The 26928-nt window shown below is 67.9% G+C and overlaps 15 protein-coding genes across 15 annotated transcripts; 7 read left to right on the forward strand and 8 right to left on the reverse strand.

Moving 5' to 3' along the window:
• Positions 1–16: 16 nt before the first annotated feature.
• Q8F55_005938 (uncharacterized protein) lies at positions 17–1288 on the reverse strand (the record flags this gene model as incomplete). Its single annotated transcript, XM_069354413.1, has 7 exons — positions 17–166; positions 202–557; positions 595–719; positions 756–860; positions 896–1003; positions 1101–1145; positions 1179–1288. The coding sequence occupies 7 exons, from the start codon at positions 1286–1288 to the stop codon at positions 17–19; spliced, it is 999 nt and encodes a 332-aa protein (XP_069209055.1).
• A 679-nt stretch (positions 1289–1967) lies between these two features.
• Positions 1968–3677, forward strand: Q8F55_005939 (uncharacterized protein; the record flags this gene model as incomplete). The annotated part of the gene is made up of 3 exons (XM_069354414.1): positions 1968–2462; positions 2497–2588; positions 2621–3677. The coding sequence occupies 3 exons, from the start codon at positions 1968–1970 to the stop codon at positions 3675–3677; spliced, it is 1644 nt and encodes a 547-aa protein (XP_069209056.1).
• A 286-nt stretch (positions 3678–3963) lies between these two features.
• Positions 3964–5612, forward strand: Q8F55_005940 (uncharacterized protein; the record flags this gene model as incomplete). The annotated part of the gene is made up of 2 exons (XM_069354415.1): positions 3964–4572; positions 4611–5612. The coding sequence occupies 2 exons, from the start codon at positions 3964–3966 to the stop codon at positions 5610–5612; spliced, it is 1611 nt and encodes a 536-aa protein (XP_069209057.1).
• Positions 5613–6612: 1000 nt separating this feature from the next.
• Q8F55_005941 (uncharacterized protein) lies at positions 6613–7110 on the forward strand (the record flags this gene model as incomplete). The annotated part of the gene is made up of 1 exon (XM_069354416.1): positions 6613–7110. One exon carries the CDS (start codon positions 6613–6615, stop codon positions 7108–7110), a length of 498 nt encoding a protein of 165 aa, XP_069209058.1.
• A 325-nt stretch (positions 7111–7435) lies between these two features.
• Positions 7436–9149, forward strand: SQT1_2 (60S ribosomal subunit assembly or modification protein; the record flags this gene model as incomplete). The annotated part of the gene is made up of 7 exons (XM_069354417.1): positions 7436–7852; positions 7887–7922; positions 7988–8100; positions 8139–8306; positions 8343–8970; positions 9003–9085; positions 9119–9149. 7 exons carry the CDS (start codon positions 7436–7438, stop codon positions 9147–9149), a joined length of 1476 nt encoding a protein of 491 aa, XP_069209059.1.
• A 1066-nt stretch (positions 9150–10215) lies between these two features.
• On the reverse strand, positions 10216–11766 carry Q8F55_005943 (uncharacterized protein; the record flags this gene model as incomplete). The annotated part of the gene is made up of 4 exons (XM_069354418.1): positions 10216–10909; positions 11045–11154; positions 11189–11256; positions 11496–11766. 4 exons carry the CDS (start codon positions 11764–11766, stop codon positions 10216–10218), a joined length of 1143 nt encoding a protein of 380 aa, XP_069209060.1.
• A 239-nt stretch (positions 11767–12005) lies between these two features.
• Positions 12006–13505, reverse strand: SQT1_3 (60S ribosomal subunit assembly or modification protein; the record flags this gene model as incomplete). Its single annotated transcript, XM_069354419.1, has 3 exons — positions 12006–12266; positions 12319–13202; positions 13253–13505. The coding sequence occupies 3 exons, from the start codon at positions 13503–13505 to the stop codon at positions 12006–12008; spliced, it is 1398 nt and encodes a 465-aa protein (XP_069209061.1).
• A 431-nt stretch (positions 13506–13936) lies between these two features.
• Positions 13937–15651, reverse strand: Q8F55_005945 (uncharacterized protein; the record flags this gene model as incomplete). Its single annotated transcript, XM_069354420.1, has 2 exons — positions 13937–15394; positions 15613–15651. 2 exons carry the CDS (start codon positions 15649–15651, stop codon positions 13937–13939), a joined length of 1497 nt encoding a protein of 498 aa, XP_069209062.1.
• Positions 15652–16440: 789 nt separating this feature from the next.
• On the forward strand, positions 16441–17712 carry Q8F55_005946 (uncharacterized protein; the record flags this gene model as incomplete). Its single annotated transcript, XM_069354421.1, has 3 exons — positions 16441–16555; positions 16587–17051; positions 17084–17712. The coding sequence occupies 3 exons, from the start codon at positions 16441–16443 to the stop codon at positions 17710–17712; spliced, it is 1209 nt and encodes a 402-aa protein (XP_069209063.1).
• Positions 17713–17948: 236 nt separating this feature from the next.
• On the reverse strand, positions 17949–18575 carry Q8F55_005947 (uncharacterized protein; the record flags this gene model as incomplete). Its single annotated transcript, XM_069354422.1, has 3 exons — positions 17949–18006; positions 18042–18157; positions 18270–18575. The coding sequence occupies 3 exons, from the start codon at positions 18573–18575 to the stop codon at positions 17949–17951; spliced, it is 480 nt and encodes a 159-aa protein (XP_069209064.1).
• Positions 18576–18769: 194 nt separating this feature from the next.
• Positions 18770–19396, forward strand: Q8F55_005948 (uncharacterized protein; the record flags this gene model as incomplete). Its single annotated transcript, XM_069354423.1, has 1 exon — positions 18770–19396. The coding sequence occupies one exon, from the start codon at positions 18770–18772 to the stop codon at positions 19394–19396; it is 627 nt and encodes a 208-aa protein (XP_069209065.1).
• Positions 19397–20316: 920 nt separating this feature from the next.
• Positions 20317–21056, forward strand: Q8F55_005949 (uncharacterized protein; the record flags this gene model as incomplete). The annotated part of the gene is made up of 2 exons (XM_069354424.1): positions 20317–20498; positions 20591–21056. 2 exons carry the CDS (start codon positions 20317–20319, stop codon positions 21054–21056), a joined length of 648 nt encoding a protein of 215 aa, XP_069209066.1.
• A 167-nt stretch (positions 21057–21223) lies between these two features.
• Q8F55_005950 (uncharacterized protein) lies at positions 21224–24278 on the reverse strand (the record flags this gene model as incomplete). The annotated part of the gene is made up of 2 exons (XM_069354425.1): positions 21224–23704; positions 23751–24278. 2 exons carry the CDS (start codon positions 24276–24278, stop codon positions 21224–21226), a joined length of 3009 nt encoding a protein of 1002 aa, XP_069209067.1.
• Positions 24279–24620: 342 nt separating this feature from the next.
• Positions 24621–25266, reverse strand: Q8F55_005951 (uncharacterized protein; the record flags this gene model as incomplete). Its single annotated transcript, XM_069354426.1, has 3 exons — positions 24621–24803; positions 24890–25126; positions 25219–25266. 3 exons carry the CDS (start codon positions 25264–25266, stop codon positions 24621–24623), a joined length of 468 nt encoding a protein of 155 aa, XP_069209068.1.
• Positions 25267–25780: 514 nt separating this feature from the next.
• PHB2 (Prohibitin-2, subunit of the prohibitin complex (Phb1p-Phb2p)) lies at positions 25781–26879 on the reverse strand (the record flags this gene model as incomplete). The annotated part of the gene is made up of 4 exons (XM_069354427.1): positions 25781–26303; positions 26380–26435; positions 26470–26559; positions 26604–26879. 4 exons carry the CDS (start codon positions 26877–26879, stop codon positions 25781–25783), a joined length of 945 nt encoding a protein of 314 aa, XP_069209069.1.
• Between the last annotated feature and the right edge of the window lie 49 nt (positions 26880–26928).

The following is a 26928-nucleotide window of genomic DNA, read 5'->3' on the forward strand; positions in this document are numbered from 1 at the left end:
TGTCCCCCGACCTTGCTTACCACTGCAGCGTTGCGCCAAATTCGTCAGCCGCGCCGACGAGCAGCCTCTTGGTCCCCGGCTCGTGCGCCGAGTGTCCCGCGTCGTCAACAATGTACATGCGAAGGCTGTCGCCCCATGCCTTCTTGAGATCGTACGCGGCGACCGCCTGGGCCGTCAGCCCCACCCCCGACCTGCACTCACCGGGCACACGATGTCGTACCGGCCCTGCACGACGATGATCGGGATATGCCGCACCTTCTTGATCTGCTCCTCGGTGACCAGGAACCCGTCGGCCATGAAGCCCAGGTTGACAAAGTAGTGGGCCTCGATGCGTGCGAGCGTACGCGCGAACCGCGGGTCCTCCTCGGTGCGCGCGATCAGCACGGGGTCCGGGATGAGCTTGGCGATCGAGTCCTCCCACTGGTCCCAGATCTTCGCGGTGACGAGCGACTCGTCGTCGTCGCGCAGCAGGCGGCGGTAGTACGCGCCCATCATGTCGTGCCGCTCCTCCTCGGGGATGTGCGAGTAGAACTTGTCCCACTCCTCTGGGAAGACGTCTGGGTGTGAGCCGGGCCAAAGGGGTGGGGCGCTCACGACTCGCGCCGTCCTGGTACGAAAAGTCGAGCTCCGACTTGCGGCTCAGGTACACGCCGCGAAGGATGAGGCCTGCTGTGCGGTCGGGGTGCGTCTCGGCGTACGCGAGGGCGAGGGTGGAGCCCCTGTGACTGTCAGCTTGAGACCATAGACGAGCTCACCATGATCCGCCGAACACGAGCCACTTGTCGACGCCAAGCGTCTCGCGCACGCGCTCGAGGTCGGCAACTAGGTCCCAGGTCGTGTTCTCGCGCAGCTCGCCAGCGCTGAGGTCAGCTCGGAGAAGCTTCCCAGTACCCACGGAGTCGACTTGCCCGCACCGCGCTGGTCGACGAGGATGACGCGGTACACTTCGGGGTTGAAGTACGCCGTGTCCTTTGCGCTGGTGCCGACGCCGGGCCCACCGTGGCTGGTGTGTGAGCGTACATTCTGGGCATTGTTTCTCCGACGACAGGCAACAGGTAGCAGTAGCAACCTCCTCCTCTCATGCATAGCATTGAGCTCACCAGAAGACGACAGGCTTGCCCTCGGGATTGCCAGACTGCGCGAAACTGAAATGAGCGATGCTCCCCTCGATAGCTCACTAGATCGTGTGGATGTCCGACACGGCGAGTGTCTGCTCATCGTACGGGGTGGCTGGGGGGTACGCTGCCCCGCCCTTGAGTGGCACTGCGGCGAGTTTGCCCGCTGACATGGTGAGATGGAGTGTAAAAACTCGAGGTCGAGGTGCGTCATGCGTCAAAAGCTGTTCCACGCGGTCGAGTTGACCGATCGGAGAAAGCCGATGCCGCTTGTTTCGGCGACCGCCGCTGATAACAGCGGGGTGCTGGGGCTCTCTTGCATCACCACGTCGCTGCCATGGGGGCTGGAGGATACTCGTGGGACCTCCAGATCAAGTAGAGATCGTTGCAAATCTTTAGGTGAGTGTTCAGTCCAGCTCGCGGTGAAGGAAGTTTGGTTGTTGGCGACGCAGTTGGCGGAGAAAACCGACCTGGGGCCCCCGAATACCGGTGTCGTCGATACTGCATCGCCGCGCGCCGTGCTGCACATTGCGATCCACTGGAGTTGACGAGTGCATGCATCAATCACTTGTGCACCGTTGAGCAATGCAGAGTTTCAAGTATAAAACTGGCACGAAACAGTGCTGAGAGTGCACCGGTGCGCGCGCGGGCCGCGGTGCAGTGTCGTCGACGATGATCAGGCGAAGCGGGCACCGCTGCAGCACGGCCCACAGCAATACCGCACAGCAACAACTCACTCACTCTCTCTCTTCCTCTCTCTCCAACTCTCTCTCTATCTCTCTATCTCTCATTCCGTCAGTTTGACACACACTCACACACTCGTTCCCCCTCATGCGGCTACTCACCATCACCATGGTCCTGCTCGCGTCGGCGCAGGCCGCGCCAATACCGCACAAGCGCCAGGATACCCCGAGCGACGCCGAGGCCACTGTCGCCACCGACGAAGCCATAATCCCACCCAGCACAGCAAGAGCAGAGGGCACCAACCCGCTGGGGATACCCGACCCCGCCGTGCTCATTTCCCAAGCCGCAACGCCGGAGGTGTCGGCGGCACTATCGTCGGCACTGTCGTCGGCAACAGCTGGGAGATCGTCGGCGACTGCATCGAGTAGCAAGACTGCCGTGTCGTCATTGAGCGCCCAGAGATCGTCATCATTGGTAACAACGGCGACTGCATCGACGACCGCAGCGACGACTGCAACGCCCATCACGCAGTACATTACGACCACGGTCCCCGAACTCTCGGAAACGCCAGCATCCTCATCCTCGGCTACGGCCTCAAGCAGCACAGTCGCAGCCGCAGGGGACACGGTTAACAAGGGTGGCGTGACGTCGGGCGGAGCAATAGTATGTGCCTCCCACGCCCCGGAGCTGACCCCAGGCTGGAGTTGTGCTCGCCGTAGTCGCCGTCATCCTCTCCCTGTTCGCACTTGGGCTCTGGCTCCAGGCGCGCGCAGCACACCGGTACAAATCGTAAGACGGCATTCCGACTCCGCTGACGGTAGTGTCCCACCCGAGCACCGAGACGTAGCCGGGTATCGCAAGCCCAGTGAGGACATCCGCATGTCGGTGCTCTCAGAGTCAGAGGGGGCGTCGCTCGCCGAGCACCCGGCACCCACGCCCCTGACGGAGCACTCGCTCCGCACCCTCGACGAGACGAACAACCCCGCCCCACTTTCGCTCGGCCCGACGCCGGGCCCCCAGGCTAGGATCCCGAGTGATGAGCCCGCCAGCGTCGTATCGACGATGGAAGAGGAGCCAGTGGGGTACATGGGCTCGCCCTTGAAGGAGCTAGTTGACTGGGGAGCGCAGCGCCACCTCGCCCTCCAGGCGCGGCTGGACGCCGCTGCTGGTGTCCCACCCTCTGAGCTGCCCGGCGTGCGGGTGCGCGACCTCTCTACCGACGTCGAGGCGGCTCCGCCAAGGTTCGTGCCATTCCAAGGGAGCTGGCAGAGGGGAACGTTCGGCCCGATGACTGCCTCGTCCGCGGGCACCACGCACTCGGCAACGAGCGGGCACAGCGGCGAGTCGGACCCCACACTCGTGAGCCGGCTGGAGCAGACCACGCCAGAGAGCTCGCCCGAGCGTCCCGTCGACCCCAGAACCCTGCTGTCTCCCATCTCTACCGAGAGTGTGTACTCGACATCAGCCGAGACGGCGATCCACGTCCCCGAGGCGTCGACCTCCAGGCTCCCGCCGCCGCCCCTCCCGACCCTGCCCGAGGGCTCCGATGTCTGGGTCACCACGCCGGCGATCACGCTGACGGACCCGGCGGCGTCAAGGGCCATGCTGGCGCACACGGCCAGCCGGAGACGGTCAGGCCAGTTCACCGGCACGCCGGCCAAGACCCGCCTGCAGCAGGAAGCATACGAGGCGCACGGACGGCAGGGCAGCACGAGCCGGTACCCCGTCGCGTACCACCACGGCTCGCTCGGCGGGCAGATTGTCCACGGCGAGAGCGAGGGGTCGTCGCATGCGAGCGACGCGTCGGCCGCGGAGATTATCGAGCTCCCCCGCCGGCGCTGGAGCGGGGGCTCGCGGCAGTGGCGTGCGCTCGAGTAGATTACGGACAGTGTCGGATGCGAAGAGCCGGTTGGTTGCAAAGTGGCGTGTGGTGTGGCGGCGCACTGATCACCGAGGCCTCCATGCTGCGATCCACGAATGGGAAAGAAACCCCAACGCACGCGCCGCAGAATGCTCGCGAGTGAGCTCCGAGCTCATGCAAACCTGCCATCGCGACCTCGACTGACCATCTCACCATGCCCAGCCCTCACAACTGACCTCGTCCACTGCGCCTGTCGCCACACCCCGCTCCTTAGCCACGCTCGTTACCCACCTACCAGATACCATGCGCGCCGCGGCCCTCGCGCTCTGCGCCCTCGGCATCGCGCACGCGCTCCCCGCCGTGCTCTCCGACCCCTCCGCCGCTCTCCACCCCCTCGCCGCGCGCGACGTCCCCGCCGCCGTGCCCCCGGCGGCCGTCCCGCCCGTCCCCTCACCCCCGGCAATCTCCCCGCCCGTCGTGACGCCCCCCACGCCGAGCCCCGACCCGCCGAAGAAGCCGCCGCCGACGTCGGCGTCGCCCCCTCCGGCCCCCTCCCCTCCCCCGCCACCCCCGCCCCCCACACCGCCGAAGAAGGAGCCCAAGGAGCCGCCAGTCGTGGTCACGACCCCGGCCGCGCCCCCGCCCGTGGCTCCGACCACTGTCCCCCCGCCCCCCATCGCGCCTACCACGCCCGCAGCTCCCTCCACAAGCGCCGTCGCCAAGCCCAGCGTGCCACCCTCGAGCGTCGCCTCGAGCCCGACGACCAAGCCGCCCACATCCACCAAGCCGACCACGACCATCTCGCTCAAGCAGGGCTCGACTGCGCGCGCCGTCACCGCCGTCGATCCGTCCGCGAGCGCGTCCGCCGCTGCCGAGGCGCAGAGCAAGTCGGCCGCGAAGAGCGGTCTGATCGTGCGTGTGATTCCAGGAGCCAGCTGACCCCGACCCAGGCGACCGCCGCCATCGGCGGCTTCATCGTCTTCATCATCGTCTTCGCGTGCTGCTGCGGCGGCATCCGCAAGAAGTTCAAGCGCAAGGACAAGTACGAGCAGTGCGTCGGTCCCACCCCAAGTCCTGACGCCAGAATGCCCGAGCCCGAGCCCAAGCGTGAGGAGGACGCGGATTTCAAAGACGTCGAGACCTTCGTCGTGCCCGCGCACTCTGGCGCCGGGGTAGCGAGCAGCGTGCACTCCTCGCAGCAGGAGTACCGAGGCTCGTTCGTGCCCGCCGCCGCCTCCTACCGCGCCAGCCACGCGTCGTACGCCTCACAGAGCGCGCACGCCCCGTTCGTCCCCTACGGCGTGGAGGGCACGCCGCCCGGCTCGCCCGCGCGCTTCTCGCAGCCCGTCCTCGCCGACCCGTACGCGAACGCCCGCGTCAGCGCCGTGCCCTCCCTCGCGCCGTCGTACGCGTCCAACCCGGGCAGCATGTACACGCCCGCGCTCCCGGACCTCGTGTACGCGCCCTACGCTGCGCCCGGGGCTCCGGGCTCGCGCGCGTCCGCACAGAGCTTCACGAGCCTGGCCTACACGAGGCCGGGGTACGGCAGCGGCGTGGGCGGGCTCCCTCTGCCGCCCCCGGGCCCTCCGGCGCCGTCGCCCCTCGCGGTGGCCAGCCCGCCAGGGTCGCCCAGGTCGCCGGTGCACGCGCCGTTCAACCCCCACGCGCCGTCGCCCCTCGCGGCCGGCATGAGCCCGATCGACCCGTTCCCGCCTGCGGGGTACGCGCCGGCCCAGCTCCGGGCGCAGACCGCGAGCGGTAGCCCCCAGGTCCGCCCCCTCCCGACCCCGCCGTCACCCCCGGCGCCAGCGACGCCCTCGACCCCGACGACAGGCCGGACGCTCACGGCCCCAGCCCCCGCCCGGCCGTCAAACTCGATCTACGGCGGCGTCGAGGAGCCAGAGCACGCGCCGTCCCCAACACCCAGCGTCCTGCCGGTGTACTCTCCCTAGTTTGGTTTCGTCGGTTTGTAGTATGGACTTTGGATGCAGCCGGAGTGCGCCACGTGGCGGAGCCGGTGGTGCAGTATAGCGCATGAGTTGACAGTTGTTGAGTCGTCGTCATGGTCAGTGGCATCGGCACCGACGTTTCACAATCGCGGCCATCTCTAACCGTCATATAAGCTGATGCTGCCCGACTCACACAGCAACAACGACTCCCCACCCTGCAATCCGCAATGGCGCACATCGACGCCGCCACCCACGACCACATCGTCAACACCATCCTCCTCCACTCGCCGGTACGGACGTGGCTCCTCTTCCGAAGCACGTCGCGCATGTTGCGGGCCGAGATTGACCGGCTGCTGGCGCGGCACATTGTCCTCAGTGTACCACCGAACCCCCCCCCGTCATCTTCCGCGGACGCGCGGTGCTGCCCAAGAACCCCAAGGTCCGTGTCTCCACGACAGGCTTGGCTGGTGTCCCGTGTCTCCTCGGCGCCGACATGGCCGGGTGGCCCCCGCCACAGCTCTGCAGGGTGCTGGCAGACACCCACATCCTCGATCTCGAAGGCTACATCCCGACTGACGTCGTCGCGCGCCTCGCCCCGCATGTCACCGCACTCCGCTGCGTGCGTGTGTGCCCCGCCGGCGGCGCGCTAAGGGAGAGGGGGAACCGCGTCTTCGCCGTCCCACTCCCCACCTCTGAAGTCGTCTTCCGCACGTTCGGCTACAAACCAAACTACCAAACTCCACCCCTAGACCATCGGTCCTTGGAATCGCAGCAGCGGAACCGGCCGCCGACCACGCTCAACCTGCCGCCGAGGAGAGACGGCGGCGTGCGAATCCTGGACGACCGGGTCGGGCCGATCGCTACCGCACCTCTACCTTCACCTGACCGACAACTGCAACGTTTGCAGACCTTCCCACTCGACGGGAACGGCTGGACCGAACCACCGTCTCCTCCTGCGACTCCCCGCTCGACACCGAGCATGCCGCCCCGGGTGGTTGTCAATATGCCTCCCCACCTCCCTTGCTGGTACACGTTCCGCCTTCCACGGCTCGCCTCAGTGGACAAGCGCTACGACGAAGAGTCTCGTGCTGGCCGCCCGCCGGACCCCCCGTCTCCGCGAGGCCGCTCGGGCTCACCGGAGCTTCTTAATGGGCACCAGAACATCATCGTCATCTTCCCAGATGAGCCCCTCTTCCGGCGCAGAAAGACGCAGGACTCCGGGACCTACCTCGAAGTCGTGGCGATTATCTGGGAGCAGATCGTTGCCTGGTCGGCCAAACTGCTGACCTGCGGCTGCACCGTTACGTTTGTCAACATCGGCCGGCCGATCTGGCGCGATATCGTCGACAGGTGGACAGGGGACATTACAAACCCGTGTTCGCCTTCCGAGGACGCGCAGTTCCTGCTTGACCGCTACTGGTTCGACTTTGAGCTTTCCCAGCGCCGTGTACTTGAAGAAAAGACGCGCAAGAGGCTGAGGTTTCTGAGCACGGAGGAGTAGTTCGCCGAGGTTGGGGGTGTCCGATGGGAGAGGGAGACAAATTTCTGGTCCCAGATACCCTTGTGTGGAGAGCTGCACGTCTGAGGTGTCGAGTTGGTGAGGAGATGGCCGTATGGTGCTTGGTTGTACATTGTTGATGTATGTAAGTAGTTGTGGAAGAGCAAGCCGGACTGGTGAGTTGTTGCCATCGCCGTCGTTGCCGCCTCGGCGTCGCCGCCGCCGCCGAGCTGCCTCCGCCCACGCGACAACAACAAAAGTCGCCGGATCGCACCCAACCGCAGCAAAGTCATTCGTCACGTCCATCCATCCGCCCGACCAAACCGCAATGGAGCCAGCCAGCACATCGAGGGCGTCGAGCCCGCAGTCGAGCCTGCCTGGGCCGAGCCAGATCGTCGCGTCGCCTGACAAGCACGCCCGCGACGGCGACAGCGTCGAGCGGGGCGCGAAGCGCGCAAAGACGGCACACGACGCGCCCTCTCCACTGCCGTCAGCGGCCAAGCTGCCCGTCTCGCGCGTCGGTAGCGTCGACGTCAAGATCGAGGTCGAGACGGAGGCCGGGAGCCGGGTAGCGACGCCCTCGGCGAGCCGGCACGCGAGCCCGCAGCCCGACAAGCTCAAGAAGAAGGCCGCGTCCAAGGCCCCGCTGTCTGCATCGTCGTCAGCGTCGGCCAAGAAGCTGCCCAAGCCGAAGGAGGTGAAGAAGCCTATTGTCGACAAGAAGAAGGCCAAGCCGAAGAGCAGAGTGGGTGGTGGTGTGTGTTGGTTGCTGACTGCAGACGCTCGACGAGCTCAAGTCTGAACGGGCGCGAAGTGTGAGTTTGGTTCTACGCCACCGGTTTCCACACCTTCCACACCTTCCTTTCGCTCATATCCCCAGACGTCGACCCAGCCAACGACACCAGGACTCGACGTCGAGTCTGAAGACGCGTATTGCATCTGCAAGGGCGCGGTCGAGGAGGAGGAAGGCGGGACCATGATCGGGTGTGAAGTGTGAGTGGGGTACTCGTCAGCAACAGCTGACGCCGAAGCTGCGACAACTGGTTCCACCCCAGCTGCGCCGGCGTGGCGGAGAACGAGGTCGACCTGTTAGACGTGTTCATCTGCAAGGACTGCGAGGGCAAGACGTCGCGCCGGACGGTGTACAAGACGTTGTGCAAGCGCGAGGGGTGTGACCGCAAGGCGCGGGCGACGTCCAAGTGGGTGGCAAGGCGCCGCTGAGACTAACCCGCCAGGTTCTGCTCGTCTCGTTGTGCGTTCCAGCACGCGCAGGGTGTTCTATCGACAGTGGACAACAAGAAGGCGCGCACACAGATACAGAGCGCGCTGGCAGCGTACCCTTCCCCAACGCCGACGGTCACCGTCGAGCACCACGGGGGCACCGCGGTACCGGCACCAGCGCCTGGCGACGGCGCGGAGAGCCTGGTCCGCGAGCTCAAGCAGCAGTCGGAGGGCGTGACCCGCGCGCTCGAGCTGGTCGGCAAGCGCCGGGCGATCCTCGAGCAAGCCGTGGCGTACTACGACAGCCTGGTGGTCACGCTCGTGCCCGCTGCGCCGGCGCCGGCGTCCAAGAAGAGCAAGAACAAGCGGCGCGACGGGCAGAAGGAGGAGCGGCCGTGCGCGTTTGACCCGCGGCTGCTGTGGGACGATGACGAGGTGGGCGCGTGGGCGGGGGACGAGGCGCCGCTGGAGGACGCGCCAGAGGAGGTCGAGCCCGAGGCCGGGGCCGAGGAGGACGGCGCCGATACAGCTACTCCCAAGCCGCCCTCCCGCGCAGTGTGCAAGAATGGGCGCCGATGCGACCGCCATCAAGGCTGGCAGCGGACCACGGGCGTCGCGCTCGATGTCGAGGTCGCGCAGCTGGTACGTGGGGCCGACGGGCGAGCTGACAGCAGACACGCCGGCGCGACGAACTCGCGGCGTACGCCGACGGCATTGAGCGCGAGGCTGAGCTCGACGCAGCCGCCGCCAAGGCAAGGTGGGTGGGTGTACAGGCAAAGCTGACTGGCAGGGACGAGGTGCACCGGCGGCTCAAGGCGTAAAGTCATGCATGTGTCGTGTATTCTCGTTGCGTTGTCCGCTCCCTCCCCCAAAAGCCCTAGTTAACCGCCTTCCCTCCCTCCTCTGACACGTCCTCCTCTTCCGCATACGCGCCGTCAGCGTACCCCCGCGCGCGCGTCTTGGCGGCGATGCACATGCCGAGCGCGGCGGCCACCAGGACGAAGAGCACGGCGCCGACGACGCCCCCGGCCTAGCGTCAGCGCTGCCACCATTCCCAACCCACCACAATCCCCGTCATGCGCATCGCGGCGGCCGCGGCGGCTGCGTTAGTCGGCGCCACGGCACTCGTCGTCGGCGCCACCGTCGCGCTCGTGGCCCAGGGGTACGGGCGCGAGCTGGGGCGGTAGGTCGAGGTCGGCGCGTTGGGCGTGTACGTGTAGCTCGCTGGCGGGGGGATGGAGAGCGTCTTCTGGCCGGGCGGGGGTGGTGGCGGCGGCGGCGCGCTCGACGAGGACGAGGACGAGGGGCGGGCAACGCTCGTGACGACAACCACGCCGCCTCCCGGCTGGGTCGTCGTCTGCGGGGGTGGCGAGGCCGACGGCGGTGGCGTCGTCGTCGGCGCCGCAGTGGTGGGCTCGGCCGGCGGGGTCGTGGTCACGGTCGTCGAGCTTGGGGGCGGGGGCTCGCTCGTCGTGCTCGGCGGGGCTGGCGTCGTCGTCGAGGCCTCGGACGACACCTGCCGTCCGTTTAGGCGGCGCGCATATCTTGTTTTCTGTCAGCTCCCCACCCCGCCGCCCACGCTGACCCACTCTACCCTCCCCTCTGCGGCGACGGCCGCAACAGCGGCCAGCAGCAGGACGAGGAGCTGCACAAGTCGTAAGGAGCGTGGGGCAGTGGGCATGGTGTTCAGTCCAGCTGGTGTATGGTGCATTGGCGACATCGCTTGTCAGTTTGCTTCGCTCTTTACGAGCTGCGCTCGCTCCCCCCCGACCCACCCCTAGTCGTCGCGAGTGGCGCCGCATGGTTCTCGTCTGCGCCACCTCTCGAGTCCCGTGGCGTCCCCCACACGCTGCACACTGCACGGCGGCGCTCATCAAATGCATAGCGTCATCCCCTCGCTGCCTTTGCGCCGACGGCCTCGGACAGCGGCGGCGCAAACACAAAGCTGTAGCTCTCTGCGCGTTCTCTCCCCGCCGCGGCGGCATCTGCGGCCGCTGCCGCCTCCTTCTCGGCGGCTCTCGGGCTCTCGCTGCGCACGCGTCTGCGCGGGCTCGCGGGCGGACTCGTCTTGCCCAGGCCCGGAGGCGGCGTCCCCCGTAAGCTCTGGGGCGGGGTCGTCCCGCCCTGCCCGGGGATGCCCTTGCTCACGACGGGCGGGAGACGCTGCCAATAGCTCGGGTGCCACCACTTGCCCTGTGCGCGCGCCTCTTCGCGGCTGCGCTCCTCGCGGCGGCGCTCAAACGCGGCCCGGTAGCGCTTGTAGCCCTCCTCGAAGTGGTGGTCGACGCGCGACGAGAAGATGAGTTCGCCGCGCGGGTTCTGCGACGGCGGGATCTGGGCCATGACGAGCGACTGTGAGTGCGAGACGCGGCGTGCGAGCGGCGCCGAGCCGGCCGGGCTGGGGCCGAGCCCGAGGTTGCCTTGCGATGGCCGCCGGGCGACCGGCTGCGCCTTGAGCGGGCCGGGGGACGGGCGTAGGGCGGCGGGGAGCGGGAGGAAGGAGAGGAACGAGGCAGGCGCGCGGCGCACGTTGAGATACATGTTGAGCGGGCGGAGCGCGCGGTTGGAATGGTTGATGTAGCTGTGGGCGGGCATCGAGCGCAGCGAGGTGCACGCGGTAGTTCGTAGAGATGCAGGCGGTGGTTCGTAGAGCGAGAACCAAGAGCAGCGAAGAGCACAGCGTCAGCAGAACCCCCAGCCGGCCAACCCAACCCACCTGTGCGAGTACCGGATCTTCTCGTCATACATGCCCGACGCGAAGAACAGGGCGAGCGTGATGAACACGACGGCGACGGCGGCCTGCAGCCCGCGCAGGAGGACAATGTTCTGCCGTCAGCGCCGCGGCCGGGGGCACACTCACATCTGGCGGCATCACGACGAGGTGGTAGCCCATGCCTGCGAGGCCGGCCATGAACGAGTAGAGGAAGACTGCTGCGTGAGCGCGTTCGGCGGGCAGGGGGGGGGGGGGGTCGGCCGATCAACCGACGTCGTCGTCGCATCGCAGCTCGGTGGTGGGGCCGGCGCTGGCTCCGAGCGACACTCGCGTCTCGGCGCTCGCTGGCCGTCGTCCCACAGAGCTAGCACAGCAAAGGGCTAGCGGCCCTCAGCGCATGTTTCCGCCGCCGCTCGCCGCTCGCGCGCCGCTCACACCCCGCTCACCAACTCACCACTGTACCGCCGCTTCCTCCGCCGCAGCATCTCGGCGTTGAGCTTGAGCCGCTCCTCGAACAGCAGGAGGTCGCGGTACGTCGACGTGTCTGCCGGCGGGTGGAAGGGCGCGGTCGGGCTCGGGCGCTTCGGCTGGGGTGTCGTGCGGCCCTCGTTGGTCGGCGCGCCAGACGGCGCAGAGTTGACATTGTGCACCGGCGACACCGAGTGCACGTTGTGCACTGGCGAGGGATGGCTTGGGCCGGCGGCCGCGTTGGCGTTTGTGCTCATCGCGGGCGGCGGGCGGGAACGAGTGGATGGTGGTGAGTGAGGTTGGTTGTGATCGGGCGACGATGTCCACTCCCCAACCCAATTGTGTTAGGCGTGGGGCAAAAGTGGGCGGCCGGCGGCGGTATCCGGCCAGTGACGACACGACGGCGGCGATGGCGCCGGCGACAACGACCACGACTAGGCATCTATGCATAGAGCTGTACAGGGTATACTTTTGTGCATGCAAGATAGCCTTGCCTCTACAACTTCCACACGAGCGACACGCCCTCGTCACCGCCAGAGATGACGGCCTGCGCAGCCGCCAGGCCGTGGTCGGATGCGCCGGCCGACTCTGGGAGCGGCGCGACGCTGACAGAGTTGACGACGCCGGCGTGGCCCTTGAGCTCGGTGACGAGCGCGCCAGTCCGCACGTCCCATGTCTTGAGGATGCGGTCGGCGGACGCCGACGTGACGAGGTGGACTGCTGGTGCTGGGTGGGCCGCGAGGGACGTGATGGGCTCCTGCGGTAGTGTTAGCGACAGTCCGAACACCCTTGTCCACGCCTCTACTCACGTCGTGCTTCAGCTCGGCGCGCACTCGTCCAGTGGCCACGTCCCACACAAAGCCCTTGCCGTCGGTTCCGCCCGACACGAGAACGACACCCTTGCCGCCACCGGCACCGTTGAGCAGGTCGATGAAGACGAGCGCCTCGACACTCTCGCCCTCGCCGTGGCCCTCGAGCGTGCCGACGACGTCGCCCTTGGGGAGGGACACGAGCTTGACCTTGCCGGCGGCGCTGCCGACGGCGGCGATCGTGCCGTTCGGGCTGACGGCCAGGGCGGTGATGCCGACCTCGGAAGGGTCGAGCTCGGGGTCGTTGGGCGGGCAGAAGATGGACGCCTTGAACATTGGCGTGCCGGCCGCGGGGTTCCAGAGGATGAGCGACGAGTCGAGCGAGGCGGTGAGAAGCTGGCGGCCAGCCGGAGGGGGGAACACGCCCTGCGTCACGGGCATCGTGTGGCCCGAGAGCACGTTGAGGACGTTGCCAGATGGCACCTGCCACAACCACACAGTCGCGTCCTCACAGCCAGCGGCAAGCACCGGGCCCTTGGGGTGCCACCTGATCCACTGGATCTCGCTCCCGCTCTCGAGGTCGGCCACGACGGCCCAGGTGGCAAAGTTGTCGTCGTGCTTCCACACGCGCACGCGCCCGTCCATGCCGCCCGTGGCGACGTACGCGCCGTCCGAGCTCCACTCGGCGGCGACGACCGAGTCGGTGTGCCCGTCCAGCGTGATGGGGTTGAACGTGTCGGCGTTGATCTCGGCGCCGGTGCCGGGGGGCAGCGGCGCGTAGACATACGCCGTGTCGTCTTCGCCGCCAGAGACAGCTAGTGGGGGGTTGGGGAAGGCCGGGTGGAGGGAGAGGGCGAAGATGGACTGGTTTTCCTTGTGCACCGCTGGTAGCTCTGTCAGCAATGGCCGCGCTCGAGCCCGCTCCACCACTCACACGTCGCGCTGATCGAGTTGTCCTCGAGCTGCTCCTCGGCCCCCTCGCCCATCAGCTCGTCCTCCTCGCCCGGCATGGGCGCGCCAATGACAATCTCGCCGTCGTACCCGGCGCCCTCGTAGTCGTCGTCGTCGTCGACCATGGGCTCTCCGGCGCCGTCGTCCTCGACAATCTCGAGGGCGTCGTCGGCGTCGAGCGTCGCGTCATCGACGTGCGCGTCGTGCGAGTGGTCGTGGTCCTGCTCTGCCGACATTTTGGATAGAGAGTGAGATGGAGTAAACAAGGTGGGGTCGGTCGTCGAAAATGTCGTCACAAAGTCTGTCAGCAAAATTGAATTCTGGCAGGCAGTGGTGGAGGTGGAGGCGGAAAGCCGCCAGCGGGTGGGTCTCTTGGCCATGACAAAGACAATGGTGCTTGCTAGAGTCTCGTTGCCGCTCAGGCTTATGCATCGGGCGACACGTTGAACAGGCGGATGGGGAGGTAGAGATGCGAGGCCGCCTTGTCATCACCGACGGAGCACTGCATGGGCCGTCGGCGGCGAGCAGCTCAGCCGTCGCCACCACCCTTCACCCACTCGCCACTTCACCCACTCGCCACCGCCCAAGCCCATCCAATCCTTATGCAATATCATGACGACTGCTAACGTACACTTCTTCCTACAGATTACCCTCCCAGCTCACACCCCTACGACAGGTTGGTGCCGACAATGACCACCTTCTTGACGAGGTACTCGTCGGTGCCCTCGTGTCCACCCTCCTTGCCGTAGCCAGACTCCTTCCAGCCGCCGAAGGGGATGAAGGCGCTCGAGATGGCGCCAGTGTTGGCACCGACCATACCCGTCTCAAGGGCCTCGGCGACACGCCAGATGCGGTCTGCGTCCTTGGAGAAGAAGTAGCCGGCGAGGCCGACCTCGGTGTCGTTGGCGAGCTCGATGACCTCGGCCTCGGAGCTGAACTTGATGAGCGCGGCGAGGGGGCCGAACGTCTCCTCCTCCGTCAAGAGGCAGTCGTTGGCCACGTTGGCGAGGACAGTGGGCTGGAAGATGTTGCCCGGGCCCTGCTTGCCGCCGGCGATGATCTTGGCACCCTTGGACACGGCGTCGTCAATGTGCTGCTGCACCTTGTCGACGGCACGCTTGTGGATGAGGGGGCCGTGGGTGACGCCCTCGTCGAAGCCGGGGCCGACCTTGAACTGGTTGACCTTCTCGGCGAGCGCGGCGGCAAACTTGTCGTAGATGGCCTCGTGCACGTAGATGCGGTTTGCGCAGACGCAGGTCTGGCCCGAGCCGCGGAACTTGGACGCAATGGTGCCGGCGACGGCGGTCGGGATGTCGGCGTCCTCGAACACAATGAGCGGGGCGTTGCCGCCGAGCTCGAGCGACATCTTTTTGAGGGTCGACGCCGACTGTCCCGCGAGGATCTTGCCGACGCGGGTCGAGCCAGTGAACGACACCTTCTTGACCTTGGGGTTGGTGGTGAGCTCCTTGCCGACGTCCTGGAGGTTCTCGTGGGTCGTGACGACGTTGACGACACCGTCGGGGACGCCGGCGCGCTTGACGAGCTCCATGATGGCCAGGTTGGTGTACGGCGTCTCGGAGGGGACCTTGACGACCGACGTGCAGCCAGTGGCGATGACGGGGGCGACCTTGCGGGCAATCATGGCGGCGGGGAAGTTCCAGGGGACGAGGAGCGAGACGACACCGACGGGCTGCTTGGTGGTGAAGTTGCGGTTGCCGGGCAGGCTCGAGGGGACGACCTCGCCGTAGATGCGGACGGCCTCGCCAGCGTACCAGGCGACGTAGGACGCGGCGTAGTTTGCCTCGCCGAGGGCGTCGGCCCAGCTCTTGCCGTTCTCCCAGACGATGAGGCGGGCGAGGTCGTTGACGTTGGCGAGGAAGAGGGCGTGGAGCTTGAGGAGGTACGCCTGGCGCTCGAGGGCCGACGTCTTCTTGAACGTCTTGAACGTCTCGTACGCGACGTCGACGGCGCGGCGCGTCTCCTCGACGCCCATCTCGGGCGCCGTGCCAATCACCTTGCCGGTGGCCGGGTCATCGACGGTGAACGTCTTGCCAGAGTCGGCGGCGACCTGCTTGCCGGCGAGGATGCCGGCCTGGATGAAGAGGGAGGGGTCGTCGAGACCGAGCTGGGGAGTCAGCCGAGTCCGCGAGTCCACGCGCAGCGCGGGCGAGGGGTGAGGGGAGCCGGACGGCCGTGTGTAAGCGAGCGCACGGCGCCGCACAGCGCGGAGCACATCCGCGGCCTCGGCGCCGACCGACGGATCACACCGACCCATCCGTCCTCGCGCCCCCCTCGACCCCAACTCCCACCACTCCACCCATCCCCCACCTCACACCAACTCACAGGGTTCTCCTTGGAGATCTTGGTGGGCCAGTTGGACATTTTGACGGCGGACGCGCTGAGCTGGCGGGCGAGGGTTCGGGTGAGGGGCTGCGCGGGGCGGAGAGCGGCGGCGGCGGCAGAGGGGCGGGCTGAACGGGCTGCAGCGAGAGTCGCGAGGCGGAACGATGGACGCATGGTTTCGGGGGAGCTGAAGCGCAGTGGGGGGTTATATACGAGCCCCGGCAGCCCCCATGACCTATGTATGCTGCGTGCCGACGGGTAAAGGTTGCAGCGACGAGATTAGGCACCCAGCAGTGGCAAACTCCGTGATTTGACTTTTTTACCCTGGCCATTATCTGACCTTTTGCCAGACATCTGACCTTTTCCGCCAGGGCTCAACCCCGCATTCCGCCGCGGCGACCAGAGCGACCCCGGAGTTGCTGACGAGCCGCTGACTGGCTGACGGGGAGCAAGGGGGGTGGCTTAAGCGCCTGCTTGCCGCGGCGTGCAGCCGGCGCACCCCCTCGGCAACGGCAAGCCTCGGCATCCTTGCTCCCTCGGCGCTGGGCGTCGACGGACATGGCCGATGGCGAGGTTGGCTACGGGCCAGTACATATATCGTCGCCGCGAGTCGCGCGCCCAGCGAGAGTCACAGACGCATGCATCGGCTACCTACGCTTCGCGCATCGCATCTCCGCGCCGGCAGACGGTCGGCGATGAGGCCAACCCGCCGGCGGTGACCCGGCCGGGTCGGTCAGTTTCCGGCACCGGCAGGCACAACCGGCCGATGACGGCGGCGAGCGGTATATAGCCAGGCCGGCAGTCCTCCTCGACCCACCGACGACCACAATGACGCTCGCCGCGACAAGCCCCGGCGAAACAAGCCCAGCCTGGCCTACCCAGCCGCGGCGGCGCGCGCCCCGCGCCTTCACCGCTGCCGACGTCGCGGCCTTCGACGCGCTCTGTACGTCGTGCCGAGGCCCAACTGACGCCAGGCGCGCAGAGCACCAGTGCCGCCGAGTACCCGCTCGCGCGGGAGATCGCGTCCAACGTCCCGATCTACGACGCGGCCGACCTGCGCGGCCTCTCGCCAGAGCAGCGCGACGGCTTCATGGGCGAGCTGCACGACGTCCTGCTCTCAGGGCCGGGGGTGTACGTCCTCCGCGCTGCCGTCCCCCCGGCCGTGGTCGACCGCGCGGGTGCCGCGCTCGACGGGGTCATCGCGGCGGAGGCGGGGCGGGGCGGGGGCGACCACTTCGCTGCGGCGGGGCACAACTCGCGCGTGTGGAACGCGTTCGGGAAGCACGCGGCGGCTGATCCCGCCAGCTTTGTGGAGTACTACGCCAACGAGGCGCTGGCGGCCGCCTTTGAGAGCTGGCTCGGGCCGGGGTGGGCCCTCACGGCGCAGGTCAACGTCGTGCGGCCTGGCGGCGCGGCGCAGGTCGTGCACCGCGACTATCGTGCGTTGCTAGCTTGGGACAGGCTGACGCAGACCTCGGCTTCCAGTCGCCCGCGACGACGGCGCGCGTGCCGTACCTCTCGCAGCTGGCGTCGCAGCTGCTGACGCTGCAAGGCGCGATCGCGCACACCGACATGCCGCTCGCCTCGGGCCCGACGCTGCTCCTGCCCTTCTCGCAGGCCTACGGGCCGGGGTATGAGGCGTACTCGCAGCCCGCGTTCCAGGAGGTGTTCGCCCGGCGCGCGGTGCAGCTGGCCCTGAAGAAGGGCGACGCGCTGTTCTTCAACCCCGCGCTCTTTCACGCCGCGGGCGAGAACACCACGAGCGACGTGCACCGCGCCGCGAACCTGCTCCAGGTGAGCGCGGCGTGGGGCAAGCCGATGGAGAGTGTGGATAGGGGGCGCGTCGTGCTCGACGTGTGGGAGGCTTTGGTGGTAGCGTGGGCGGACAAGATGCTCAGCCAGGGGGACAAGGACGCGCTGCTCGAGGCAGTGTGCGACGCCTACTCGTTCCCGACGAACCTCGACCGCGACCCGCCCCCGAAGGACGGGTACTGCCCGCCCACGATGCTCGACGCGGTGCAGGGTGCGCTTGGGCGGGGAGCGGGGAAGGACGAGGTGGAGGCGCTGCTTGCCGAGCTGGCCGAGCGGCGGCGGGCGTAGTGAGCGGGTTAATAGTAGTAGATGCAATTGTCAGAAGGATGTGAGAGGCGAGCCCCGCCCGACTTCCGCTCGAGTGACCGCCGGCAAGCGGCGGCTCGGCGCACGTCCGGGATGCGGGCTGTCACTCCCCGTCAGCACTTCCGTAGCCTACTCGGCGCAGGCCACAGCAGCATTATCCCGTACATCCTGCTGGCACTCTATCCCAGCTGGCGCTCGCTGCCCCTCTCTCGTCGCGGCTATTGGAGCTTTTTGAGGGCCTCCTTGACGGCCTTGTTCTCGAGCCACTCGACGCGGCTGGACAGGTCAGCTCGCCCAACGCACCGACTCACGCGTCCTCGAGGTGGTCGTCCAGGTCACGCAGGGACGCGTGCAGCCCGTCCTTGCGGATGAGGGCGAGGGTGGCGGCGCGTACGCCTTCGGGTGGGTACGTGACGTCTGTCGAGGCCTGGGGTGAGCTCTGGTTCGACCAGCACAAGACGCACGACGTAGGCCGGCCCGCTGGACCCAAGCTTGCCGTTGTCCACCTGGCGTCAGCTTGGCCCCCAGCCCGGACCCACGACGAGCGACCACACGCCGAGCCCGTCGACCGCCTTCGCGCCCCACCGGGACAGCGCGGCCTCGCCGCCCTCGCGCGCCTCGTAGTATCCGACCACCTTGAGCCCCCGGCCCGCGGCGTACGCCTGCACCAGGTCGATGCCGAGTTCGGCCGTCGGCGAGAGGGAGGCGTACCGGTGCACGAGGGGGACGGCGTCCGTCACGTCGTCGGCGGTGGGGCCGAGGAGCAGCCCGGAGACGGTGCTGCTCGGGTGCGCGGCGGCGTGGAGGAGGGGGAGGGCGTAGGCCGTGGCGGAGAGTGTTGGCATTGTGGTGGGGGGGATGGGCGACGGCGACGGCGACGCTGAGATCGAGGTTGAGGTCGAGCCGGACGAGGTTGTGACGACAGCGGGGCCACGTGGTCCACGTGGCGGCACCGTCGTTGTTGACAGCGGCGCGGCCAAGCCTCCCTCCTCTATCCCGCCCATCCCATCCCGCTCTGCATGCACAAACACCCCCCACCATGGGCCTCGCAATCGTCGTCGGCCCGTACAGCGCCTACGAGCCGGCCGACCTCGACGAGTTCAAGCCCGTGCTCGACGCCGACCTGGCGCGGATCAACGCGGCGCTGACGGCCGAGGGGCTGCCGCCTCACACGGAGCCGCAGACCGAGATAGACTGGGACAGCCAGGCAGGCGTAGCCTCGTTCCCCTACTCGTTCCTGCACTACCTCCGCGCCGCAGCGTACCACCACGCCGAGGGCCGCAGCCTGCCAGCGCAAGACGGGGAGGGGTACGACGCGGCCGACGACTACGATTTCGACCCGGGCAGCCACCTGCTCAACCACTCCGACTGCGAGGGCTACTACGTGCCCGTTGACTTCGCCGAGCCGCTCGTGGACGAGCAGCTCGCAGGCGGCATACTCGGCAGCTCGGTCGCGCTGCAGCGCGAGCTGCTCGCCGTTGCGCCCGCGCTCGGGATACAGGTCGAGTCGGCGGGCGGGCGGGTCACGGACGAGAGCGTGGCTGCGGTCAACGCCAGCAGCGAGGACGAGGACCACGCACACTGGCGCGCGCGCGAGGTGTGGCTCGCGCTGTATGATGCGACGCGGCAGAGCATCGCGGGCGGGCAGGTGATTGTGTTTCAGTAGGCGCGGCGGCGGAGGGCAGGACAATGCCTGGCATGCAATGCACAATGTGTAATGCAACGCACAACGCAACGCACAATGCAGACTCGTCGCCAAGCAGCGGGCATGCTGTTGTTCCCGGCGCGTCTAGGGCTGAGCCAGCAGTCGTCGCCTGCACACGCTCACACGACCGACGCGGTGAGTGCGGGGGGTAGCGAGATCTGATGGCATCGGCGTCCCCGCGCGCGTGCCCACCCGCCTGCCCTCCTCGCCGCCGCCTGCGCACCTGACCCGCCCGCGACGCTCCCACCGGTCGCCTGAGCGACGCCACACCCGCCGAGCGACGCCATGCCCGCGACCGACGCGTGCAGGCAGCGTTGGCGTTGGCGTTGGCGGTTGGCGTTGGCGTTGCTCGCGCGCTCGCGCGCTCGCTCGCGTCGGTCGATCATACGTGTCATCGGCACGGGACCTTGCGTGAGAGCCGGCAGGGTCGAGGCTTGTCGAGATGCGTCTGGGGGGGGCGAGGGGGTCGTGGTATGCATTGGACAACGGGAGGAGGAGCAGCAGGACGCAGCATGCCTCGGTTATTGTAGTTCTCACCAGGCAGGGGCGCCACGTGGCGAGGTCGCGGGGGTGCGAGGGGTGGAGGCCGTCCACCCGCCTCGCCGCGGCGCACAATGACGCGACGACGCATCCGATTTCTTTGTGACAACGACTACAGCCCACGACGACAGCAGCGGCAGCGCACAAAAGCCCGGGGACGAGGCGGGGGGCGAGCTGCAGGCAAGGCAAGGCAGAGTGACGTTGCGTGGCCAGACAACACACACGCAGACGGGCGTGTACAGAGCAGACGAGCGCGAGCAGGCGAGCAGGCGAGCAAGCAAAGCACAACCGACCAGCAACTTATCCCCTACTCTCCATTGCACTTCCACCCATCCTCAACCATGCCCGCCCACGCCCCCGCCCCCGCCCCCGCCCCGACCTTCCCGCGCGCCGAGTGGCCGGCCGACAGCGCCTGGTCGCCGCTCAGCGCGGCCGCGCGCGCGGCGTCGCGCCGCGTCGCGAGCGACCTCGAGGTGCCCGACGCGACGTTTGCGCTGGCCGTGTATGACAAGGTGTCCGAGTTGTGAGTGGGGGGTTTGGGGCGGGGGGGGCAGTGGCCGTTGGGAGGGGCGTGGGGACGGGGGGAGAGGGGCAGGGGAGGCGCTGACACCCCAGCGCGACCTACCTCCGCGCGATGCGCGACGCCGCGCCCCCGCTCGAGCACTGGCGCCTCGAGACGGACGCGCTCTGCGCCGCGGTGTACGCGCTCGCCGACGCCGCCGTGCCCTGTGCCCCCGAGCTGCCCGACATGCTGCCGTTTCTCCGGGCCGCCCTGGACGCCGGGTACGTGCAGGGCCGGGACGGGGACGAGGCCATGCCGGCGGGCGAAGGCGCCGCGCTCCGCGCCTTTGCCGACGAGTATGGCCTTGTGTCTGAGGCCAGCGTGGCGGAGAAGGAGATGGCCGCCGCCGCGTCCCTGTCGGCCGATGAGGGCGACGCGTCGCTCGCCCGCCGCCGCCGCCGCCCCAAGCTCTCGTTCCGCCGCCGTATCTCGCTCGCGCCGGTCCCCATGGGCAAGATCAAGATCAAGAGCGCGGCCCTCAGCCACCAGTTCGTCCGCCTGGCCGTGTCGACGCCGTAGGTGCGGGGATACGAGTAGTCTGGCGTATGCCCTGGATCGAGTTTGTCCGGCTAGATCCCCCACCCCAGATATGTACGACGTCGTCATGCCCCCTCCCCCATAGACACCCCACCTGTATAATCCGTGCCTGCATGTACACATACTACAGTGTCCAGTGTCCCTTTTCACTATGGGTTGGCGACCCACAACTTTCTGCCCGACGGCCGCGCCGGCCGCACCGTGCCAGAGCTGCTCACCCCGCTCACCCCGCTCACCGTCGAGAGGCGGCTGTGCGTGTCAAGGTCGCCCGTAGACAGCGGCCGGTGCCGCGCCTTGGGCGTGTCGCGTGGCGTGCTCAGAGCCGAGTCGCCGACATTCTCCAGCGACGTGTCCTCCCACAGAGCGTCGTCGTACCCCGCACCCGAAGGCGTGCCGGTGCCGCGGCTCGACCCCGGCGTGCTCGGGGGCGAATGCGCCCGCCGGGCCGGGAACGAGCGCGCGGGCAGCGGCTTGGCCCGGGTACTTGGACTGCCGCGCGGGCTGGGCGTGTTGCGCGCTGAGGGCATCGGCGGGGTCGTGGTGCGGGTGCGCGCGGGGTTCCTTGGGGGCTGCGTCGGCGGTGGCTTTGGCCCAGTGCTGATAGACAGCGCCGGCTTGATTGGGGGAGTAGACTGCGAGCGTGTGTGGTCACCCGCAATGCGTGAGGCCGGCGTTTTGCTCGGGCGCCTGGTCAACGCTGGTGCCGGTTTGGTTGTGCGTGGCACAGTCGTCGGCTCGCCGTCGTCGAAGAAGTTGAGCCGGAAGTTGCCCCCTACGCGGCGGTTCTGCAGCGTGTCCCCGGCTGATGACTCAGCAGGGGAGGTATGTGCCTGGGCCGGAGCGAGGGGTATCAGCAACGACGACGGGCGCGAGGACGCGGGCGTTGCCGTCGGCGTGGGTGTCGGCGTGGGCTTTGGCGTGGGCACCGGTGTAGCAGCTGGCGTGCTGGCTGGCGTGGACCTAGGCGTGGCCCTCGGGGTGGCCCCCGGCGTCGAGGTGGGGGAGGGTGCCTTTGCGATCGGGGAGGTCTTGCCTGGCACTGCTGCCGCTGCCTTGGCTCCCGATGTCGGCGATGCCGTCTTGCTCACCGCCGCTGTCACCGGCTTGACCCAAGACGATGGCCGGGGCTCAGGCTTGGGGGCGACTTCGGCCGGCGGTTTCGTCGGCACGACAATCGACGGTGGCTCCGAGTCCACCGTCAGCATCGAGGGGATTGAATCGCGCACCACCGGCTCATGGCGCCCCCTCTCGAGCTCTGGCAGGTTTTCTCGTGGGCGGGTCGGGTCCACCACATTCGCGTAGCTGTTGTAGCTCACGACTGGTGGTGCGGGGGTCGTCACAGCGGTCGGGTTCAGGAGGATCGACTTGGGTCGCTCGCTCAGGGCTGCGGTCGCAGCCTCAACCTGCGGCGTGCTCGGTCGCGGAGGCAACGTCGGATCCTCCTCGCTGAAGGTGCTGTACAAGCTCTCTTCCGATACGATCGATGCCACACGCTCCAGCTCGTGAGGTGGCTCAGGGGGCGGGGGCGATGCCGGGCGCTGGGTCGGCGTCGACTTGAACGACCACCGCTGCCGGATCCCGAGAACCGAGAAGGTGCCGCCTTTGGGCTTGTCGGCGACTTTGATACTGGCGTCGCTGATGGCGACCTTGGCGTCGGCCTTGATGCCTGCCTTGGTTTCTGCCTTTGCGGCAGCCTTTGCCTCGGCTTTGGTTTCAGCCTTGGTGTCAGCCTTGACTGCCGCCTTTGTGGCGGTCTTGGCAGCGGCTGCGGCTGCTGCCGCCGTCGAGCTTTCGGCAGGCACCTCCTTCAGCACGACCTTTGCCACTTCTGTGAACACGGATGTGGACGCGGGCGATGCGGGCGCCTTCGGCCCTTCGCCCTTAATGTTGATTGCCGTGGTGGCGATCTGCGCCGGTGCGCTGCTCGTTTCTGCCTTGGGCATGCTCGAGCTCTCCGCCGCGCTGGTCGCCAAGAGCGTCCGCGTAGCAGCCGGCGATGCCGGCTTGCTCTTCACCTCGTCGTCCTCCTCCGGCGGGGAGGGGTTGGCGATGCGCAGAATCGATGCGAACGGTCTCTTGAAGATTGTGCCGGACGACGAGGCCGACGACGAAGCCGGTGCTGGCGGGGGCCGTGGCGGCGGGTCGAGGGGAGGGAGGACGGGGTACATCTGTGGCGGGGGTGGCGGGAGCGGCGGAGTCGGCGGCGGTCCCAGTGGAACTCTCACAACGGCGGGGTTCAGCGGCGGCTGCGGCACTGACATCGGAGGTGGGCCAGGGGGAACGCGCAGGATGGCCGGCGGAAGGGCGAGCTGGTCAAACGACCCGTGTCTCGAGTGCGGCGGCGTTTCGCGGTCAATCGCGAGCCCCGTCTCGTCGGGCGGCACGTCCCACAGCGGCGTGTTCTCAAGGAGCGTGTTGAGCGTCGCCGTCCCCGCCGACGAGCGGTTCGACGCATTGTACTTTGTCGATGCGAGACCCATGCCGCCGTCCGAGGGCGGGACGCTGCGTGTCAGCGCTGCGGGGATACCCACCCACGCGAGGTAGCTGTCGCGCGGCTTCTTGCGCCCGAGGAAGCAGAGAAGCACGCCGAGGGCGACGAAGAGCGCGACCGCGCCGAGGACAATGCCGACCTGCGGTGGGCGTTAGCGTTAGGGCCGAGTGTGCGCCGCGACTTACGACCATGCCCCACATCGAGGCCGACGACGACGAGCCGGGGGAAGCCGCCGCCTTGGTGTGCGTCGCATTGGGCAGGTCGTTTGTCGTAGTGGTGATGGTCACGGTCGACGCCGGGGTCTGGGAGTTTTGCGGTCTTCTCGAGCCCGTGCGGGTCGTCGAGGCGCTCGTCTCGGTCTCGGTCCCCGAGTTGGGGTCGGTCGTCGGCGGCGGAGGGGGCGGGGGATCGGTCGTAGGCGGCGGCGGCTCGGCCGACGTCGTAGGTGGCGGCGGGGGAGGCGTAGTGACAGTGGTTGTTGGGGGCTGGGTGGTGGTGGTAGTGGCGACGGCGCTGCTCGTCGTCGGAGGAGAGCTCGAGGTGGTACTGCTGACGGGCCCGCCATAGCCGGAGGACAGGCCCGAGGGGAACCCAGAGAAGCCAGAGGGCATGGGCGGGCTGACGACGACCTCGCGCAGTGCTGGGCGGGGCCGGCGGGCGATGGGCGCGGCGAGCGCGAGCGCCGCGAGGGGGAGGAGCGCGGCCAGCCGCATGGTGAGGGCCGCCCGGGTGGGTGAGAAGGAGGAAGAGGGGGTAGAAAGAGTGTCGAGGTGGGAGAAATGCAGTGCCAACGTCGTGGCGTGTGCTGCTGCTCTGTTGCGGTGCGAGTGAGGCCGGGCGGGGCGGGGCGGGCGACCGGGAGAGCGAGCGAGCGCCGCTCGGGGCGGGTCTGACGTCGTCGACAATGGTGGCGTGCACGGGCGTTTTGGTGGCGACGGGGGTGGGTCGCGGCTGGCCGTCGAGCGAGCAGCCGCAGATCGAGCAGCAGCGCATCAAGCAGATCAATCATCATGCAATAACAAGCACTAACTACAATCCCCCACAGCGAGCGCGCACTACTCCTCGTCGTCGCTAATGTTGAGCCACCACGGCCCGCCACCGCGCCCCGCCGCAGCGTCAGCCACAGCCTCATGCGCGCACGCATGCGCCGCCGCCTTGAGCTCGTACGCGCCGGTGTACTCGTATGCGTGGGTGCCGGCCGTGAGGAGGGCGAGGTGGCGGTGATACGCGGGCCAGTACTGTGGTGTCAGCCGCCCCGCAGGCTCTGTAGGCGAGCGGCGAGATAGCGCCGGCTCGCTGACGCTCGCCGCCACGCCCCACCCACCACGCCCTCCTCCTCCCCCCTCAGCCGGCGCCACTCGTCCCCGCCCACGGCGAGCACCTCCTCGTCCCCCCGCTCAAGCGGCAACCCGCGCGCCGTGGTGAACGCCCATACCCACCCCGCCGGCCCCTCGAATGAGCCGAGCTCGTCGACCGCGCCGGCGAACCACGAGCCGCCGTCGAACCGCCGGTAGGCGAGGTACCGGAACTGCTTGGTGTAGAGGGGGCCGGGGCCGACTGTCTGTCGAGGGGCGTCAGCGCCGAGCGGCAGGTCGCAACCCCGAGGAGGTGGCGGCGGTTTGGGTCCCCTGCCACCAACGCCGCCCCACTCACCCAGTTGTGCCGGAACGGCGCGGGCTGGCCGTGTACGTGCAGCGACATTATCTCGGGCGAGAGCTGACAGCGACCTGGCCATGGCATTTTCAGTCTCTCGCAGTCTCCACTCGCCACCTGCTCAGCGGCCCCGTGGGCAGCAGCTCTCCATGGGGCGCTTGACCGCGTGGTGCATGCCGGGCCTCGAGTCAGCAGATGAGCCAGAGGCGCTCACGAGGCCAATCAGCGTAGTGTTAGTCGCGTGACGGCCACTTGGCTCGCAGACACGAGCACATCCTTCGAGTGGCGCTCGAGTAGCTGGACCGCATGGGCCAGTCGACGCGTGTTGCTGGTGCCAGTGCGTGGTCACGCTCGCTCGCTCGCCGCTCGCCGCGCCACTTCTCCCACACCCATGCCCAGTGCACGCGGGTTCCTCGCGCGCGCGCGCTCCCTCGGCCGCCTGCACCGGCCCGCGGTAATCGGAATGTCAGCGCCTGCCCTCCCAGCCGCCGTCGTCAGCCCCACCCCCAACGCGGAGTTGTTGCTGCATATTCCCGCTACATGACCATGCCGCTGGACCCTTTTACTTCTTGGAAGGCGCAAGCACCTGGTCGTCGGTGACGCTGAGCAGCAGGCTGCTGCTGTCGAGCATGACCTTGTTGCCGCTCTGCTGGAGCGTCTGGGCAATCTCGCGCGCGGCCTCGAGCTTGCGGAGCTGCAGGAAGCCCTGCGACTTGCGGACGGCCTCACCAATGAGCTCGGCACTCTTGGCCTCACCCTGGGCGCGGACAATGATCGACTGCTTCTCCTGGATGGCCTGGTCGACCTGGAACGCGGCACGCTGGGCAATCTGCTGCGCGACCTGCTTGGCCTCGACGGCGTGCGTGAACTCGGGCGAGAAGGCGACGTGCGTGATCGACACGTCGTCGAGCACGAGGTTGAACCGCCTCGCGCGGCGCGTCAGGTTCTCGCGGATCAGGCGCGACACCATCTCACGCTGCGTGATGAGCTGCGAGGCGTTGAACTGGGCGACGACGGATTTGAGCACCTCGTTGACGATCGAGGGGAGCACACGCTCGTCGTAGTCGGTGCCGAGCTCACGGTAGCTGGGGCGCGTTAGCACCGAGTGTAGAAAAGAGACTGCGCCGTCGAGCTCATCCACCTCGGCCTCATCCCACTCACATCGTAGGCAGGTCCTGGGGCGCGGGGCGCGAAAGGACACGGCAGGTGATGTTAACCTGGCGGGTCAGCAGCTTCCTCCACTTCACCCACCATCTGCAAGTCCTTGGTGCCGGTCAACGAGGCGATATTCCTGGGCTTGGCGCGCACGTCGTAGATGATGGCCGTCTCGACCCAGGGGATCTGGACAGTCAGCCGAGACCTTTGAAGCAGTCCGGTCCACTTACACGGAAGTGGGTTCCCTCGGGGTAGATGTTGGGCATGATGCCATGCAGACGCGAGTACTTGATCGCGCGGTGTCCACCGTCGACGTTGAAGAGGGACGAGTTGAGGACGAGGCCACCAGTGACGAGGGCGACGATGAGGCCGCCGCCGGCAAACAGGCCGCCGGGGGAAGGTCCGCTGCCGTTTGATCCGCCGCGGCCCCCGCCGCCGGCCTGCATGCGCGCGCGGTTGAGCTGCTGCGCGAGGCGGGCGAATGCTTCTCCTCCTGAGCGGTTCATTGTGCGTGGAGGTGGGGTGAGGGGGAGTAGGCGAGGAGAAGAGGAAGGT

The sequence above is a fragment of the Vanrija albida genome (genome assembly GCF_041260175.1).
Source record: "Vanrija albida strain AlHP1 chromosome Unknown contig_4, whole genome shotgun sequence".
In the NCBI taxonomy this organism is placed as follows: domain Eukaryota; kingdom Fungi; phylum Basidiomycota; class Tremellomycetes; order Trichosporonales; family Trichosporonaceae; genus Vanrija; species Vanrija albida.